The sequence below is a fragment of the Lacerta agilis genome, chromosome 3 (assembly GCF_009819535.1).
Source record: "Lacerta agilis isolate rLacAgi1 chromosome 3, rLacAgi1.pri, whole genome shotgun sequence".
Taxonomy (NCBI): Eukaryota; Metazoa; Chordata; class Lepidosauria; order Squamata; family Lacertidae; genus Lacerta; species Lacerta agilis.
The window spans coordinates 58,028,333-58,047,941 of record NC_046314.1 but is presented as its reverse complement, the minus strand read 5'-3'; the positions used below and the strand labels follow the sequence as shown (position 1 = coordinate 58,047,941).

General features: G+C 41.7%; 1 protein-coding gene across 3 annotated transcripts in view; it reads right to left on the bottom strand.

Annotated features, from left to right (window-relative positions):
- PDE7B (phosphodiesterase 7B) overlaps window positions 1-19,609 on the bottom strand; it is a 202,117-nt gene that overhangs the window by 65,648 nt on the left and 116,860 nt on the right. For all 3 annotated transcript variants that reach the window (XM_033143842.1, XM_033143844.1, XM_033143843.1), the window contains one exon: window positions 16,184-16,244. In XM_033143842.1, coding sequence (XP_032999733.1) covers window positions 16,184-16,244 — 61 coding nt within the window. The remainder of the gene's footprint in view (window positions 1-16,183; window positions 16,245-19,609) is intronic.

Sequence of the window (19,609 nt, the reverse complement as noted above, 5' to 3'; positions counted from 1 at the left end):
TTAGGGTCTCGGGGCACATCTGGAGAAATGTTGGAGGATATGGAGTTATCCGACCCCTGAGCCACCTGAAGGCAGCCTTGTATAGGGAAGTTTTCTTAATGTTTTCTTGTGTTTATATATATATTGGAAGCTGCCCAGAGTGGCTGGGGCAACCCAGTCAGATGAATGGGGTATAAATAGTAAAATTATTATGGGATGTCCCTATTTTCATCAGAGAAATGTTGGAGGGTATGCACAGATACCCTAGCAAAAAAGAAAAAAAGAAAAAAAGACTAAGCAAAGTACTTACACATATCCTAAAACACAGGCAAAAAACAAACAAACCAAAAGATGCCCAATTAAAAATAAAATACAAATATTTGTAGGGGGTGTCTGAGAACACTGCAGTGCCCCTGAGCCCCCAATAGAGCTGTATCTGAACATAACCCCCCCCCCCATTACAGCTACTACAGCCAAGTACAGCTAATTGTCATGAATGGACCTTTCCTTCATAAATATGAGCTGCTAGAAATTATCAGATAGTTGAAGCAATGTATCCTCTTCTGTTCCTCAAACTTCTGTATAGGTAAGATATAAAGGGTGGACAGAACATTTTACATACCCTGTTTCTCCTAAAATAAGACATAGCCATAAAATAAGCCATAGCAGGATTTCTATGCATTTGTGAAATATAAGCCGTTCCCCAAAAATAAGCCATACCCCGAAAATAAGCCATAGTGACGTGGTACCTCCCATTAAAACAGCCTGGAGAGGCGTGGCTATGCAGCGTACCGATGCGACACGGCTAAAATAAGACATCCCCTGAAAATAAGCCATACTGTGTTTTGTTGAGCGAAAAAAAATATAAGACGGTGTCTTATTTTAGGAGAAACACGGTAGTTTAAATAATATGGAAGAAGGACTTGAAATTTACGACTTGTACTTTACTTAAAGAGAACTATACGAAAATGTTCTACAGATTGTATCTAACTCCGGCAAAATTAGCAAAAATGTATAAAACAAGAGATAACAAATGTTGGAAATGTAAGGAAACAGAGGGCACTTTTTACCATATGTGGTGGCAATGCAAGCTTGTTAAAAGGTATTGGGAAATGATATATAATGAATTGAAAAGATGTTCAAAATAACCTTTGTCAAAAAGCCAGAATCCTTCTTATTAGGTATTACAGGAGTAGATCTACTGAAAAAATATAAGACATTGTTTATGTATGCAACAACAGCTGCTCAAATACTATTAGCACAACCTTGGAAATAAGAATTTGTCCCTACGAAAGAAGACTGGCAAAATAAGTTAATGGAATATGCCAAAATGGCTAAATTAAGTGGGAGAATAAGAAATCATGAAGGCAATAAGTTTAAGAAGGAATGGGAAATGTTTATTGCATATATAAAAAAGCAATGTATACAAGTTAATACATTAGCAGGATTTTAAAAATGCTTGTAATATTATAGACAAGGTACAAGAATTGGAAAGAAAAATGATTAAAGCTTTTATGGATATGCATGAATAACATATAACAAAGGAACCAGGGGGTAGAGGGAAGTCAGGGGATTTTAACAATCCCATATTGTGGATTTAAAATGGATTGTATATACAGCTGATTTAATATTTTGATATATGAATTTTTTTCTATAAGTGATGTTTTGTTATTGTAAAATCAATAAGAATATTATATAAAAATACATAGTTATATAATAAGTAAATTACAGAACAACCCTCCTCTAAAACTAGACACAAGAATGTATCATATGTCCCCTATGAGGCATAGATTTCTCTCATAGGCAAGCCCGTGGGAGAATAGGTTATCAATGGCTATTTGTTAGCTTATCCAAAAATAACCACAATTACTAGATGCTAGGGGAAAGCAATAGGAAATAGCTATCTCCATCATGCTCATGAGTCTCCCAGAGCTAGTAACTTTGGAAGACAGTGCTGGGCAAGATGGTCTTTTGGAATGACCCAGAAAGGCAATTCTGATGCAATGACCCAAAAGGTTCCTTTAGCTTTAATAGTCATGTATTAGGGAGATGCAACTTAACAGGGGGAAGCTCAGTGGTTTGCTCAGAAGCTTTGTTTGCTATGCAACCTTCCAAAAAACACAAAAGAAGCTACTTGCAGACATACCTATGATGACAATAGCAGTGGGGGGGGTAGATTTCAAGGAAAAAACAAATGGCTGGGGGTTCCTTCCCATCTTTTTTCTTATGCAGATAGTACCCTCTCCCAAGGGCCTTTGCAAAGGAAAGGGATGTTCTTTTCTTTCTTTCTTTTTACATGCAGTGTGTAGTGTAATGTGTAATTTGCTCTTTAGGCAGGGTGGCTGAGAGTGACAGCCTATGGCTGGAGACTAGACCCAGAAGTATACCAAGGCTGAAAATCTGCACCGGGACAAGAGAAGAAAGTATACTAAGGCTGCAAACCTAACCCTGAATCCATGCTGCTGGAGCAGGTTATGATTGAGTGAATCTTGCCATCTCTTGGCTTCTATTTGTGGTATGGAAGCTGCTGATGCAGCCATGAAAAGCACAGAAGAAGAAGCTATTAGTGTAGCAATAGCTGGCACAAGACCTGAAACAGGCCATAAGGTTACCAGATTTTTTTCAATGAATCTGGGGACACTTTTCAACTTCCATGGATTCTGTATGGGGACTGATTTGTAAATCCGGAGACTGTCCCTGGGAAACGGGGACATCTGGTAACCAAGCATTACAGGGACCAGGCAAGAGTGAAGCCGGGTCATGGATCTTCTGCATCCTGGGCTCATCCATTCCCCAGAGAGAAATCTAACAAATGTTTCCCTGCAAGGAGGGAGTGGGTGAGGGAACCTTCCCATTGTCTCAGAAATTAAATAATCAGCATCTCAAAGGAATGGCCAGGCTACCAGGAAAGACAATCAGATAAGACAGTAGCATATGAAGTGACAGACAGGAGATAAACAGCCCACTCAGATTTCTCTTGAAATCTGTTGGAGACCGCCTTTTTGTGTGATGTAGGTGTGCTGTTGATCCTGAAGTTGAGGCTCCAGTACTTTGGCCACCTCATGAGAAGACTCCCTGGAAAAGACCCTGATGTTGGGAAAGATGGAGGGCACAAGGAGAAGGGGACGACAGAGGATGAGATGGTTGGACAGTGTTCTCGAAGCGACTGGCATGAGTTTGGCCAAACTGCAGGAGGCAGTGGAGGATAGGGGTGCCTGGCATGCTCTGGTCCATGGGGTCACGAAGAGTCAGACACGACTGAACGACTGAACAACAACAACAAAGGTGTGATGTATCTGGGGGGTGGGCTTTGGGCTGCACCTCTTCTGTGATGTATGTGTGAGGTTTCGGGGGGTGGGGTGGAGTCCAAGGGGGATTTTTTTGAAATGGTCTTTATAAGTGCTTGCACGCATGGCTCTGGGTCCCTCCCACACTCTCCTGTGTGTGGGGAGGTCAACCCTGTTGCAACAGAACAATAAATATCAAGCTTACTAGCTGCTTTGCTTCTAATTATTCTCTGGTTGGCCTCTGTTTTTTACTCCTACCGATGGAGAACCTGCAAAGGACTTTACAAGGGCTCTTGTGTACCCCATAAGGGAATAAGGGCAGATTTTTGCTTATAACACAACAAAGCTTCAAATTGCAGGATGTCAATAACATGAGGCAGTAAACCAGGAACTTTGGTCATTTGTAAACAACTGCCACTTGAAAGCCTCTTACTCCACATCCCTCAGATACTACTGTGTGGTTTTTTTTTAGAGCAGGTAAGAGCACACACATTCTGCTTCTGTTTACATTTTTTACAGGCTTTATGTCAGGCAAGATAACATTGGCAGCTGCTTCTTGCCTTGTTTCAGGCTCTTTCAACCATAGGCAAGTTCATAGACTAAGATAATGTAATATGTAGGACTTAAATGATCCTTTTCCTTTGGCTAAGCACATTTGCTGGAATACAACCATTGAAAAGTGTGGGACTGCTGAAGAGTACTGAAATGCCCAATGACTAGTGTAAGAAAACAGTATGAAACTGCCAGTAGTAGACTCAACTGTAAGCAAAGGCTAGGATTTTGAAGCAAGGACACTACGTTCTCTGGGGAAAGCTCAAAATCAGGCATGTCCAACAGGTAGATTGTGATCTACTGGTAGATCACTGGACATATGTGGTAGATCACTGGTAGATCACTGGCTCCCCCCAAAGAAGCTCAGCAACTTCGGCTCCCCTAAAGAAAGCTCTATATCTTTGCCCTGAAGCCCCCCAAACAGGGCTTTCCTTCCTAAAAAAAAGCTCAACTTTGACCCGAACCCCCCAAAACATGGATGGCTTTCCTTCCTAAAAAAAAAGCCCAACATCTCAATCTGAACCCCCCCCCCAAAAGGGGATAGATCACTGCCTGTTTTTAACTCTGTGAGTAGATCACAGTCTCTTGGAAGTTGGCCACCCCTGCTCAAAATTAATAGAGCTTCCCTTATCCTATCACAAAACATGTTATAACTATTTGATCTAGGACTTAAATCTCTTTAATTTATTCTACTTTACGGCAAGGTTTTTAGTTTTGCTATTTAAAGTTTGAGAAAAATGAAAGATGGGTTGTTTCTTGTAGAGGCAATTATAGACTCTGGACATAGTGGTCATTTGGGGGAACTTCTTTGGATGGTAATATGTATTACTTCACTTTGATACCATTGTGGCAAATTTTGATGCTCAGGAGCTCATTATGATATTCCCAATGCTACACCAGCTGTGATGACCCATATATACCCCAAAGAGCAGCAGCACATGACACAGTACACAATTTATTATGATAAGATGACAGATGGAACAGTGAGTTTGCAAATGGTGAAGCAGTGGCCGGACTTGGGCTTGGGTTCACATTCCTAACAAGCGATAAGGAATGATTTAGTAGTGTGATCAGGGTGCTGAATATATTGCAGTTCTTGAAGTGTTGCTGTTTCACTACTTTACTTAATAAGCAACACTTTCACCATGAATTGCAATGGACAGGCATCATGCTGGGTTGGACTTGTCTCACTGAACAAGCATAGAATGGCAAAGGAATCTCCTGTACTGAAAAAACCACACCATGCTCTATTGTAGCTGTCTATTTGTAGGATGAAGATATTAGATGCACTGGCCAAGGAAAGCATTCACTAGTCACTTTCTAATCCAGGGGTCAGGAAACTTTTTCAGCCATGGGCCGGTCCACTGTCCCTCAGACCTTGTGGGGGGCCGGACTATATTTTGAAAAAAAAAATGAATGAATTCCTATGCTCCACAAATAACCCAGAGATGCATTTTAAATAAAAGCACACAATCTACTCATGTAAAAACACCAGGCAGGTCCCACAAATAACCCAAAGATGCATTTTAAATAAAAGGACACATCCTACTCATGTAAAAACACGCTGATTCCCGGACCGTCCGCGGGCCACATTTAGAAGGCGATTGGGCGGCATCCGGCCCCCGGGCCTTAGTTTGGGGACCCCTGTTCTAATCCATCAGAGCACCGGACAGGAGGGTCTACTAACATCCAATCGTAATAACACTCTGCATAAAATGCACTGGTATCCAATTTTCACACAAAAAATTGTTTACTGATAACTACCACACTCCTGGGCTTTATAAACATCACAATCTCTATTACTATACTAGGCTACTGGATGTAAGCTGATGATGTCCCATTGACTTCAGTTTTCTTGGGCATGGCAGGTTTACGGCTCAGTTCGATACCAAGCTTTTACTGGAAGGCTCACAGTTTTAAGACATACGCTGCTAGGAGCCCAAGAATGGCACACAGTGCAATGCTATCAGCTGCCAAGCAGAACGTGAATGATATTGCCATCTATCTGTTTTTACAAATAGGAAGTCAGTCATGACTCCTCATTTTCCAGTAGATTCTTAACATTCCAGTACCATTATCTTTACAACAGTCTGGCTTCCTCCAGCCATACAGTACTACTAAAATAAGCCTTTGCATGCTTTTACTGAAAATGATGGGAACATTTTGGCTGCAGTTTCCCAGTTCCTTTAAAATAGAGCAGCTTAAGGCAAGGTTTTCCAGACTATGGTCCATGAGTTTCATTCAGGTGGTCCATGCAGAATAACGGGAACATCTGCTGCTCTATCCTTCTTAGAACTGGGCACTCTGCCCAGAAGGTAAGCAGGGTGGGCAGGAAGTGACAGGTGGAGAAGACACTTGAAAGGAGTGGAGAAGATTGTCATCAAAGTTAATGGGATGCTAGAATTAAGAAGTTTTACATTGATTCACACTATTAAAAATTGTATTCTATGGAATTTTGTTGTGCGTTCTGCTCTTCTCCCAGGCTGGGGAGGTAGAAAGGGTGGCTATTTTAGTGGTGTATCAGTAGCATTTCTCCTCCTCTGCTGCCACGTAATTTGTGTGGAGGATGGCTCATCCCAAATCTTGGGGAAATGATGAGGGAAATCATTTTGTGGTGATTTTGTTTCAACAACTTCAAAAACCTCTTGCCTGGCAATAACCCGCCCTTAGTGCCTTGCATTGCTACATTAATTACAGTAAACTTCTTGTTTCACTTTAACAGTGTACATTTTGAAACAGCTGAAGTACCGAAAATGGCTGCTCTTTTGACAGAACATAGATCCCATCACAGTACAGGGAGAGTAGACTGAAAGAAAAATCCAACAATGACGCTTTCTGCCCAAAGTCTTTTGAAATTAATTATGGTGACATTTCTTTCCAGAACACATATTAAAGGCATATAGTTTGTTTTCATACAGATGACAGCAAATGAAATTAGACAACCAGATTTATGCTGCTGCAATTCCTTCTGTCATTAAAAAAAATGGAAATATGTTAATAATTAGAATCACATGGGTTTTAATTCTTCTGGCTCCTAAATAATAAAGCAGATGACATGTGTGATTCCCTAAAGAGTCCACTGAAGAAAATCTGCCACAACAGTAAATAGCCTACATAACAGAAGTATTGCGGGTCCACAGGCTTCTCGTCTTTATTTATCCACGTAACAATTTTTATTTATCCACATAACATCACATAACTACTGGGTCCTGCTACAATCCTTTTGGGTGGGGCCTTATGGCACTATACATATGGAACTGGACCATCTGAAGAATACATAGGTTTGTCTAAAGGCCTATCCAATCCATAATTCTGTTCCCATGGTGTCCAGGCAGATGCCTGTGGGAAGCCCACAAGCAGGGCATGTATACAACTGTACTCTCTTGCTCACACACCCCAAGAGACTGATTTTGAGAAGCATAATGCTTCTAGTATGAGAGATAATGTAATAGCCACAGGGCTGCTCCTGTGATATTCAGAGGGCTCTCAGTATGGTCCTGCTGCTGTCAATTCCCCCCACCAAACTACTGGACCCTCTGCCCCAATCCTCTTCTTTGTGGCAGCAGTGCAGCTAATATACTCTTCTCCCTGCCTGCTTCCCTTGCCTATTCATCTGGACACTTCTACAGCTGATAGGGTAGTGGAGAAAACAATCTCCTCAATTCTCCCTTACAGTTCCTTATTGCTCCTGAAAATGTGCTCTGGAACCCTCTTCAGGTGGTGGTGGGGCTTCGGGGAAAGGGAAAATCAGCAATTATTGCCTCATCTGCCTCACTTGCACCAGTGGGGACATCTTGTTCATGGAGCAAGAGGTCCCCCTGGATTAGACTTGCTTCTGTGACCAGAAAAACAGGTCTGGATCCAACCGAAGATGTTGCTGAGCTGAACCTATTCCTATAATTTCAGTAGCACAAGCCTATGCATGTGCCATGGGAATCTTTTTTTTTTTTTTAAGAAGTGAAATAGCAGATTCTAACAATTTAGTTGAAGAAGAAGCCATGGAATTACAGTAGTCCAGTGCTAAACTATCTGCTCCTGGGACACAAACAACAACAACAACACTTCATAAGCTTTGGAGGCATTATTCATGTCTGTTTAGTTTTTTCATGGTTTGCATTATCATCTCTAAAAAAAACAAACACAGAATGCAAACAACGAAGTACAATTTATGTCAGTTTGTAGCCTTGCCTCCTTTCCACTGAGGAATCCGATAATTTGCCACAAGACAAAAAGCACAATCAAATAATCATTAGCGATTAAAATCTGTGGCATGAGGCATTCCCAGTAAGCCAATTGCTTCTTGTCAGAAAAATCCCTGTCCAAGTTTTGCCTTTGGGGAGACTCCAGGGAACACTCCTTACATTCTTTTGTTAATATTTACTTGCTTTTTAAAATTAGTGTTTATTAAATATTTCTTCATTGTGGAACAAAGGTTAGCTAGCTTAAAACAAGAAACAATTGAAAACAATAACATGAACAATGAAAATACTAAAATCAGTAGTAGCATAACTATTTGTAGAAAAACAAAACAAATCAGAAAACTTATATAACTCATAGAAAAAAGCTGTATCATGTGACCTATAAAAAGGTGTTAGCAGAAGCACTACAACAAGATTGGTGGAAGGAGATTTTACCACTACCTTCTCTTTTGGCAGCTCCCCACTCTCAAAGCTTCTGAAGGCAGGTGGACCTTCCTAAACAGGGATGGGCTGTGACGTGGGGGCATTGCCAAAAATCAGATGGAGACACCTTTAATGAATTGCAAAAAGGTCTTCTACCCATGGGCATTGTTAGGGGGTGGTATAGGAGGGCCAGGTGTTTTGTACCGAGCCCCAGAACTCCTACTCTTCCCCCCTTTAAAAACTATTGATTTTATTTTATTTACTTTTAAAAATAATTTTTAGGGATGCTGGGCAGATTGGGAAGTGCTGGTGAGACCCCAGCCATCAGCCATCTTAAATCCACCCGCAAGAGGCATCTATATAAAAAAATTAACACATGCCAATTTTGTCATACTCCTGTGTCGCAGCAACAACCCTGCTATTACTATTCCCCTTCCGTTGGCACTTCTCTGGATCCAAGCCGTGGAATATATACCCTCACTTGTTAGTATAAGTGGCCATTTTTAGTTCCATCCCCAGGGATCTAAGAACAACTCTTTGGAAGGACAGAATGCAATGTTTTAGTGGATACATGTATCCAGAAACACTAGGCACCATGTTATGTGCAAATCCCACCACTTAATATGCTAGAGTTTGAGACATGGGTAGGCAAACTAAGGCACAGGGGCCGGATCCAGCCCAATTGCCTTCTAAATCCAGCCCGGGAATCAGCGTGTTTTTACATGAGTAGAATGTGTGCTTTTATTTAAAATGCATCTCTGGGTTATTTGTGGGGCATAAGAATTCGTTCATCCCCCCCCCCCCGCAATACAGTCCAGCCCCCCACAAGGTCTGAGGGACAGTGGACCGGCCCCCTGCTGAAAAAGTTTGCTGACCCCTGGTTTAAGAGGTTAACTTTGAAAGGTTCTGCATGTAAGACAGCCAGGATGAACAGAACGAATGCTCAGCATACAATGAGCAGAGAAGAGCAATGTGCAATAGTGGGGTGCATGCATGTGTGTGCATAGGTTCAGTTTTGCCACTAATTGTTGGTCTGAGAACAGGGGTGTTACAAATATATGAGTCCCTATGATCATCTGCGGAATGCTGGGCAGGGGTGGGGGGTGGGTGGGTTATGGGAGAAGAATCTGCTTCACTGTGTAGCATAAAAAGACTCATGTCCTCCCCCAAATAGTCATATTGTGGTCAGGTTATCCACGCAGGCACTGGAGACAGCCAGGCTAGATTATCTGACATAACACAGGACATCTGGCTTACTCAATACTTAACAACTGTAATTAATTGGCATCAATTCAGGAAATAGCAACAGTCTTACAGTTTCGACACAGCATCTGCGGGGGAAAGCTTCTGCACAGCGTTCCCTCAGATCCCAATTCGTTTATCCAATACATGTCTCCTTAAGTATTTCTAAAATAAAATTAATCTCTCTCAGATTATGCAAGGGCAGCGTTACCAGTTGCCACTAAGCAACGCTAAACAAGGGGCGGCCCTTTTTCTGCGGTAGTAGTCTAGTGGAATGCTCCCTTCCTGGCACCATCTGGACTTGCATGGTTCTGATGAGCAGAAACAGTAATATTTTGCAGGATGGGGTGGATAAAAACACAAAGAACAAAGATGCACCAGTCTGGTTAAAGAAACCAAAATTTGATGTCTATTATACTAGCATAAAGTTCTCATTTGCAGCCATGTTGTACCTCCTCCTGGCACAAAAACTATGTGAGGTAGGTTAGACTGAGAGTTGGCGACTGGCCCAAGGTAGGAAGTGAGCAAAAAGCAAAAGCTCAGAGTATTGTTTGTTTGTTTGACCTTCCATACAGCTAGATTCAGTAAAGGGCTGGAATCTGAGCAAACAGATAAATTCCTGAATTTAGCAAACTAACTTCCTCATGAGGCCAGCCTGGTGATGCCTCGCTAGGGGTGGGTCATTGAAGAAACAATGGTACTGATGACCAGTCATTAGCCCTTCATGGGAAGACCCTTGAAGCTGCGAAATGGGAGTTGCCAGGGTTACAGGGGGCATGATGCCACCAATGTAAAAAGTGCCTTTTGCAAGAGGCTTTTGAAACAGAGGTTACCAGGGGATGACGCAACTATGATTTAGAATCGAGCACAAGAAGGGGGGTGGGGTACGCTGAATTTTGTCTCCACACAGGGCACCACTGAAATTTGAGACTAAGATTCGCCACTGTTATGGGAGAAGCAACAAGAGACACTCTTGTGGTATAACGTTCTGCACCCTCTCCACTGAAAGGTTCAGGTTGCAAATATGTGTAAATAAACCATATTTCATAAAGACACTTGTGCCTTAATTTTCCGAAGGAAACGAAAACCCTGGTTAAGGGCCAAGGCCCCTGGAATCTCATGCACCACTTGGCACATTCATTCAGAATGTTAGTAACTGATGCATTGACTGCAAATAACAGGAATCCCTCTCTGCTTGCCCAGCTCAAAAATATTCTACTCCACCCCTGGGTTTCCACCCACCCCCCAAGCCAGCATTCTGTACTTACTGAGGATGCTCAGTCCTCATTGGGGTATTCTGAACTTCCTCCTCACATGTAGGTAGCCGTGTTGGTCTGCCATAGTCGAAACAAAATTTTAAAAAAATCATTCCAGTAGCACCTTAGAGACAAATTAAGTTTGTTATTGGTATGAGCTTTCTCTGAAAGAAGGTATATGAAGAAGTGTGCATGCACACAAAAGCTCATACCAATAACAAACTTAGTTGGTCTCTAAGGTGCTACTGGAAGGATTTTTTTATTTTATTTTGTTCCTCCTCACAGGCACCCTTTGATTTCTCATTCTAAAGATTTCTGTCCTTCTGCAAACCCTGAGTTTCCCAAGCCTGCTGAAGATGTTCCATTTTGTATGTGTTGCCTTTTCGGTTGCATAAGGATTTACACTTGGATGTTTGCTAGTGGTAAAAAGACGAATGGTAGGTGATGAAAATAACAGGTATTCATGCCAATTGACAACACACAAGAGCCCTGTATTTCATTTCTTTAGTTCAGAATTTTGAACACAAATGTATTTTGACATATAAATCTGCCTGGCTTTCAACACTGGCAATTGGCCTTACATTCAATGGTGATGATTTATAACATTATATTAATATGGTAAGAGCCATTCTGATTTTTCATCCTGAGTGAAGTCTCCTGCTGTTGCTTTTCTTGTTGGCTGTGGGATAGGTGTGTGGGGCGGAATCTCTTCTATTTGCCAATGACCACTCTAGGGATTGTAAAATGCTAAGGGTACTGTTTTATTTCTGGGTCTCACAAACAGGAGCAGATCTCTGTTTTACTTTACAAGTTGCTTACCAGACTAAGCTGCACTTCTTACAGATACCGTGATCTGTTTTCGTCCAGAGAAACAGTCTGGAAGGGCAGGCTTCTTCGGGCATAATGGAAGCAGCATGCAATGATTTGGTATGGCAACACAAACGGGAGAAGGAGAAGATGAGCAGGAGCAGTTACTGTAGATTCTGCGTTAGAGATGAGAGAAGAAACCAAAAGCTTGACAAAGGTGAGTGATGACAAGTAAACAAGCAAACACCATGCATGAGAAGAAGTGTGCATCTTCAGAGTGGAAGCGGAAAATAATTTGAGATCTGGAACGAGCAATCTTATTTCACAAACTAGAGGATGGGATAACTAAAATCTGCAATGTGAAGTTGGCAGGAGGGAAGTAGGGACCCCAGAAAGAGAGGAATCTCTGCCTAAAAGAAGAAGTCAGGCTAGCAGCTATGGCTGTGTGACAGAAGAGCAAGTTAGCAGAAGCAGAAGCAACAGCTTCAGAATTTGACAAACCTGTTGCTATGGCTACCTAGCCTACCAACCAACTTTCAGACAACCAGAACGTACTCAGAAATAAAATTCATGCTGCGTACAAAGGGGACACTGCATATACTGACATGTACAGAAAAGTAGATGGGGGAAAAGAGCTTGATATAAGATTACTACTATTATTATTAATGAAAGGCAAAAGCTTTGTTGTTGTTTTCTAGTTTATAAACGGGATAAGACTGTCGAGGATGAGAAGATTAATATTAGCCAAGAGATTTTGCTTTTCAAGGCAAAACAGCAAATGGCACTTCTAAGCCAAGGTGTGCAGGGCACTTTTATAGCTACAGCGATATGGGGATAGTGGAATGCATTGCATAGGCAGGGTTATTTTGTGAAATCGCCAAAAACCTAAACTTGGGTTACCATGTCACTCTGACAGTAATTTATTTTAAATCTGTTTTAACACTGAATTTTAAACTGTTGTAACCCACCCTGCGACCTGCTGATGAAGGACAGGTAATAAATTAGTTGTTGTCATCATCATTATTTGTTATGGTTAAAAACAGGATTATTAGCTTTAAGAATAATACGGGGAGGGGTACCCAATCACAGCTAAATTAAAACCTTGGGTTCCATTTTGTTAGTTCCACACTTTCAAGCCTACCTGCAGCAATCATGTAGTTCCTCCACCATCAATTGCTGTCCCCCCCACCCCCCAGCTCTACTGTTTATTAGTAGTTCACTTACATCCTACAACTTCTGCTCTAAATATGGCACTCAGAGCAGTTAAGAAACATGTCAAAGGTTGACACCAACGCCAGGAGAAAAACTATAAACATTAAAAGACAAAAATAATATTTTATAACTAAGTCACACTAGAGCCCAGAAACAATGCCAGAAAAAAACACTCCCAAACCAAGCCATTTTGAGGTGCTGCTTAAATGAACCAAGTGAGGAGGAGTGCTGCATCTTCCAGGGCAATCAGATTTGTGACACCAACACTATCTCCAAGACCACCTCGATCAGCTTCAGCATTGAGAGTTAAGCAGTGGGCTGAGTGGTCCAGCAATAAAATTCCAATCCTGCTTTTGGAATCAAGAGGTACCACTGTACACTCAAAATTAGGCAACTGCTGGATGTGGCACCAGGTCACGGAGGATAATCTCAATAGGTCATGGCCATACCACTTCTTCACACTCACACACACACACACACACACCCCTCTGGTTTTTGTGAATGCTACACAAAAGGAACTTGGTGGTCATAACTGGAAAATATTAATCCCAACACATTGTCTTTCAACAACATATCAGGTTGGTGTACTCATCCAGGATCAAATCCAAGACATCAGAAATCTTTCTGTTTACCAAGCTGGCATTTAAAAAGTAGCACCTGAAGATAAGGTAAGTCATGGTGCTTTTAGCTGGAGGGAGGACCAAGTTGCCTGACATTCCTTCTCCCAGAAATGACTTTTCATTGAAAGAGGTATAAAAAAAAGTACAGAAGTATAGGAAGGTCTGGTTGGGCATGATAGGAAATGAAACTATGTGATTCTGATAAAGTGAAGCTAGAGCTAAAATGAGCATAGAATGGAAGATAATTTGCTACTGGGATAGGTTAGTTTGCTTACATTTTTAAGGGCTCTACTACAGCTACTGCATTCATTATTAGAACCTGTGTTCCACAGCATGAGCATAGCCATGCAATTTTTTTTTAATAAAAAAAATGTGAGTCATTTAATTGCTTTTACAGTCGTACCTTGGTTTCTGAACAGCTTAGTTCTTGAATGTTTTGACTCCCAAACACCGCAAACCCGGAAGTGACTGTTCCGGTTTGTGAACTATTTTTAGAAGCCGAACGTCTGATGAGGCTTCTGTGGCTTCCGAGTGGCTGCAAGACCTTCCTGCAGCCAATCAGAAGCCATGCTTTGGTTTTGGAAGTCAAATGTACTTCTGGAACGGATTCCGTTCAACTTCCAAGGTACGACTGTAGTTTTAACCAGTTAACTAATGAGCTGATTAACAAAATTAGAGTCTCATAACTGTTACATAATGAATATACCCAAATGGAGGATAATAATTATTCTAACCAAAGGACACAAATTATCAATTGTGTGGAACACAATGCGTGGTACAGCTGCACTTTATCACAGAGAGCAACTTGAACTAAAGGCCAATGTTATTAATGAGTTATTTGTACCACTGTTCTCTTATTCTCTGTGGAAAACTGTATGGACTGTTTTGTGAGAACCGCAAAGACTTATTGCCAAATTACACACAATGTATATGCACCCAATATAGGGAGGGGGGGGGAACTGATTGACTAGCTCACACAGATATTTAAGAATTATTGTCTACAGGGCAGACCCAGAAGGATGGCAGCAGTGCACCACATATTGTCACCTACAGCTCCCAGCTAAAACCATTCCAATGTATAATCAATGATCTACAGCTTATTTACAATGACACTTCTATCTCACAGGCATTGGGTAGATCCCAAGAGCACTATATTCCTGCCCCCAACTCATCAAATGCCCCTCTGAGGGAAACAGAGTGGGTTTATTCTTTATTTACTTATTAAATGTCTACACTACCCTCCACAGTTAAAAGGCCATGGATTGTTTAATTAGCCAGAGGTCTGGGAGAAGACAAATGTTTTTTTGCCTGGAGCCTAAAGATATGTGAGGAAGGTGCCAGGAAAGCCTCCCTAGGGAGAGCATTCCACAAGTGGGGAGTCGTTCCTTTTTTCTCATGGAGGAGGCACACAAAGAAGGGCCTCAGATTATGATTGCAGGGTGTGGGTCAGATCGGTTTAGATTCAGCTGATCCATTGCCAACATTACTTTATCCCCAAAACATTTCACTTCAGGGCCTTGCGCTGGCTATTGCTGGTGAAATTCATTACCAGCTTGACAACAGCCCATATCTTAAGAGGTGGCTGTAGGGACTTCTATCACTGTGGTGGTGCTGTCCTCCCTCCCTACTGCTGCCAATACAGTTAGTGTAGGGTGAGGGGACCTCTGCTGAATCATAACCTCTGCCAGCAGCATGAATCAAATGCTAGGATTGTTCTGTCACACTGCCACTTCTCTGACATTGCATATAATACAGATTCCTGGAGTATTTGGAAAGTCTGAAAACATGGATAAAACAATTAAATACTGAAGTTTTCACACACGGTCTTTCCTCCTCGCCGGTGCAAGCTAGTCCATTAGGGTGAATGAGGTACAAACCTCTTTCTACCCTCAGCCAGGTTCCCTACTCGCCTGCCTTCTTACCTAGAACCAGTTTACTGGCTGTCAACTTCCTTCTCCTTAATTTCTGTTTTGCCCCTTGTAGAACTCAGCAGGGGCAAAACTAGAATTAGTTTGCTCTGATTGTCATTGGCTCTAGTGCCACCTTCTGTTGGCCTCCCATCCTCCCAGTTCTATTAGGCACCAACCCACACTGTCTCTCCTCATATCAAATTAACAAGAGTCCTAATTGACTTTTCACTTAAAATCAGCACACATCAGACCGTCGCAGTGAAGCTGCTTTGGATGCGAAACAGTTTGTTTTTAAACAGAATTAAAACTGATAAAAGTAAGAACCTGTACTCTTTATGCTGCCTAGCTAAAATCATTTAAAAAAGCAAGTTGATTCAAAAATGAATAAATAGATGCAGTTCCAGTTATGCAGTGTCTTGTAACAATCTGCATTTAGATTTTGTAGCCAACAGTCAGAAATCACTCTGTCAACAACTTTCTACAAGTGAACTGAGGGCTCATTATAATCAATTAGTGCTCATATGCATTCACTATTCATACCAGTTGCACCAAAGCCAACTATACATCCAGAAGAATTATGGCTACCAACCAACCTCATTAAAATGCAGACACTCTTTGAAAAGAAACACCTCATTAAAACAGTGCATATTTCTCCACATACCAAACTCCAGATTAAAGAGAATGGACTCCACTTACCTAGCATGCGAACACATTTGGCACTCTGCTCCGGGCTATCGAATGAGATTTCTCCACACCTCTAGGGAAAAGAAAGGAGAGGAACATATTCAATGCAAAACCCAATATTAAATCCACGTTAGCTTTACAACTTTTACTGCTTTTGTTTTCCATATGCCTATTCCTTCATCCAAACATTAGAAATCAGTGTCATTTTAGAAGCCAAAGTTCTCTGTTAACCAGAGCTTTTTATTAAGTGAGGAAAATATGCCTTGCTCATCTCCTCCTCTTGCCTTGAGTTCAGGCTAATAAGTAACCCCTGCACTTTGGGATGCGGGGTGGCGGTAAGCCTTAGGAAAGGAACCTGGGTTTCTTGTCTATTTATTTTGTATTTCTTTTCAGTTTGGTTTGTCATCAATGTTTTGCTTATAGGACTTCAATTATCAGGACATAACTGTACTGTATCTTGTAGGATATGGAGATGCTGGAGCCTAAAGTGCAGGATGGTTACATTATTGTCATACAAGATCAAGGTGGCAAGGCTTCTGGTATTTACACCTGGCCTGGTTAATCCAGAGTCTTCCTACTGCCTGCCATTTGTTGTTTGTTGTTGTTGTTGTTCAGTCGTTCAGTCGTGTCCGACTCTTCGTGACCCCATGGACCAGAGCACGCCAGGCACGCCTATCCTTCACTGCCTCTCGCAGTTTGGCCAAACTCATGTTAGTAGCTTCAAGAACACTGTCCAACCATCTCATCCTCTGTCGTCCCCTTCTCCTTGTGCCCTCCATCTTTCCCAACATCAGGGTCTTTTCTAGGGATTCTTCTCTTCTCATGAGGTGGCCAAAGTACTGGAGCCTCAACTTCAGGATCTGTCCTTCTAGTGAGTACTCAGGGCTGATTTCTTTGAGAATGGATAGGTTTGATCTTCTTGCAGTCCACGGGACTCTCAAGAGTCTCCTCCAGCACCATAATTCAAAAGCATCAATTCTACGGCGATCAGCCTTCTTTATGGTCCAGCTCTCACTTCCATACATTACTACTGGGAAAACCATAGCTTTAACTATACGGACTTTTGTCGGCAAGGTGATGTCTTTGCTTTTTAAGATGCTGTCTAGGTTTGTCATTGCTTTTCTCCCAAGAAGCAGGCGTCTTCTGATTTCGTGACTGCTGTCACCATCTGCAGTGATCATGGAACCCAAGAAAGTGAAATCTCTCACTGCCTCCATTTCTTCCCCTTCTATTTGCCAGGAGGTGATGGGACCAGTGGCCATGATCTTAGTTTTTTTGATGTTGAGCTTCAGACCATATTTTGCGCTCTCTTCTTTCACCCTCATTAAAAGGTTCTTCAATTCTTCCTCACTTTCTGCCATCAAGGTAGTATCATCAGCATATCTGAGGTTGTTGATATTTTTTCCGGCAATCTTAATTCCGGTTGGGGATTCATCCAGTCCAGCCTTTCGCATGATGTATTCTGCATATAAGTTAAATAAGCAGGGAGACAATATACAGCCTTGTCGTACTCCTTTCCCAATTTTGAACCAATCAGTTGTTCCATATCCAGTTCTAACTGTAGCTTCTTGTCCCACATAGAGATTTCTCAGGAGGCAAATGAGGTGATCCGGCACTCCCATTTCTTTAAGAACTTGCCATAGTTTGCTGTGGTCGACACAGTCAAATGCTTTTGCATAATCAATGAAGCAGAAGTAGATGTTTTTCTGGAACTCTCTGGCTTTCTCCATAATCCAGCGCATGTTTGCAATTTGGTCTCTGGTTCCTCTGCCCCTTCGAAATCCAGCTTGCACTTCTGGGAGTTCTCGGTCCACATACTGCTTAAGCCTGCCTTGTAGAATTTTAAGCATAACCTTGCTAGCGTGTGAAATGAGTGCAATTGTGCGGTAGTTGGAGCATTCTTTGGCACTGCCCTTCTTTGGGATTGGGATGTAGACTGATCTTCTCCAATCCTCTGGCCACTGCTGAGTTTTCCAAACTTGCTGGCATATTGAGTGCAGCACCTTAACAGCATCCTCTTTTAAAATTTTAAATAGTTCAGCTGGAATATCATCACTTCCACTGGCCTTGTTGTTAGCAAGGCTTTCTAAGGCCCATTTGACTTCACTCTCCAGGATGTCTGGCTCAAGGTCAGCAACCACATTTCCTGGGGTGTATGAGACCTCCATATCTTTCTGGTATAATTCCTCTGTGTATTCTTGCCACCTCTTCTTGATGTCTTCTGCTTCTGTTAGGTCCTTTCCACTTTTGTCCTTAATTGTGGTAATCTTTGTACGAAATGTTCCTTTCATATCTCCAATTTTCTTGAATAAATCTCTGGTTTTTCCCATTCTGTTATTTTCCTCTATTTCTTTGCATTGCTCGTTTAGAAAGGCCCTCTTGTCTCTCCTTGCTATTCTTTGGAAATCTGCATTCAATTTCCTGTATCTTTCACGATCTCCTTCGCATTTTGCTTGTTTTCTCTCCCCCGCTATTTGTAAGGCCTCATTGGTCAGCCACTTTGCTTTCTTGCATTTCTTTTTCATTGGGATGGTTTTCGTTGCTGTCTCCTGTATAATGTTACGAGCCTCCATCCACAGTTCTTCAGGTACTCTATCCACCAAATCTAAATCCTTGAACCTGTTCTTCACTTCAACTGTGTATTCATAAGGAATTTGATTTAGATTGAATCTTACTGGCCCAGTGGTTTTTCCTACTTTCTTCAGTTTAAGCTGGAATTTTGCTATAAGAAGCTGATGATCTGAGCCACAGTCAGCTCCAGGTCTTGTTTTTGCTGAGTGTATAGAGCTTCTCCATCTTTGGCTGCAGAGAATATAATCAATCTGATTTCGATGTTGCCCATCTGGTGATGTCCATGTGTAGAGTCGTCTCTTGTGTTGTTGGAAAAGAGTGTTTGTGATGACCAGCTTGTTCTCTTGACAGAACTCTATTAGCCTTTGCCCTGCTTCATTTTGATCTCCAAGGCCAAACTTGCCAGTTGTTCCTTTTATCTCTTGACTTCCTACTTTAGCATTCCAATCCCCTATAATGAGAAGAACATCCTTCTTTGGTGTCATTTCTATAAGGTGTTGTAAGTCTTCATAGAATTGATCAATTTCGGTTTCTTCAGCACTGGTAGTTGGTGCATAAACTTGGATTACTGTGATGTTAAAAGGACTGCCTTGGATTCGTATCGAGATCATTCTATCATTTTTGAAGTTGCATCCCAGTACAGCTTTCGCCACTCTTTTGTTGACTATGAGGGCCACTCCATTTCTTTTACGGGATTCCTGCCCACAGTAGTAGATATGATAGTCATCCGAACTGAATTCGCCCATTCCTGTCCATTTTAGTTCACTGATGCCTAGGATGTCAATGTTTATTCTTGCCATCTCATTTTTTACCACATCCAGCTTACCAAGGTTCATGGTTCTTACATTCCAGGTTCCTATGCAATAC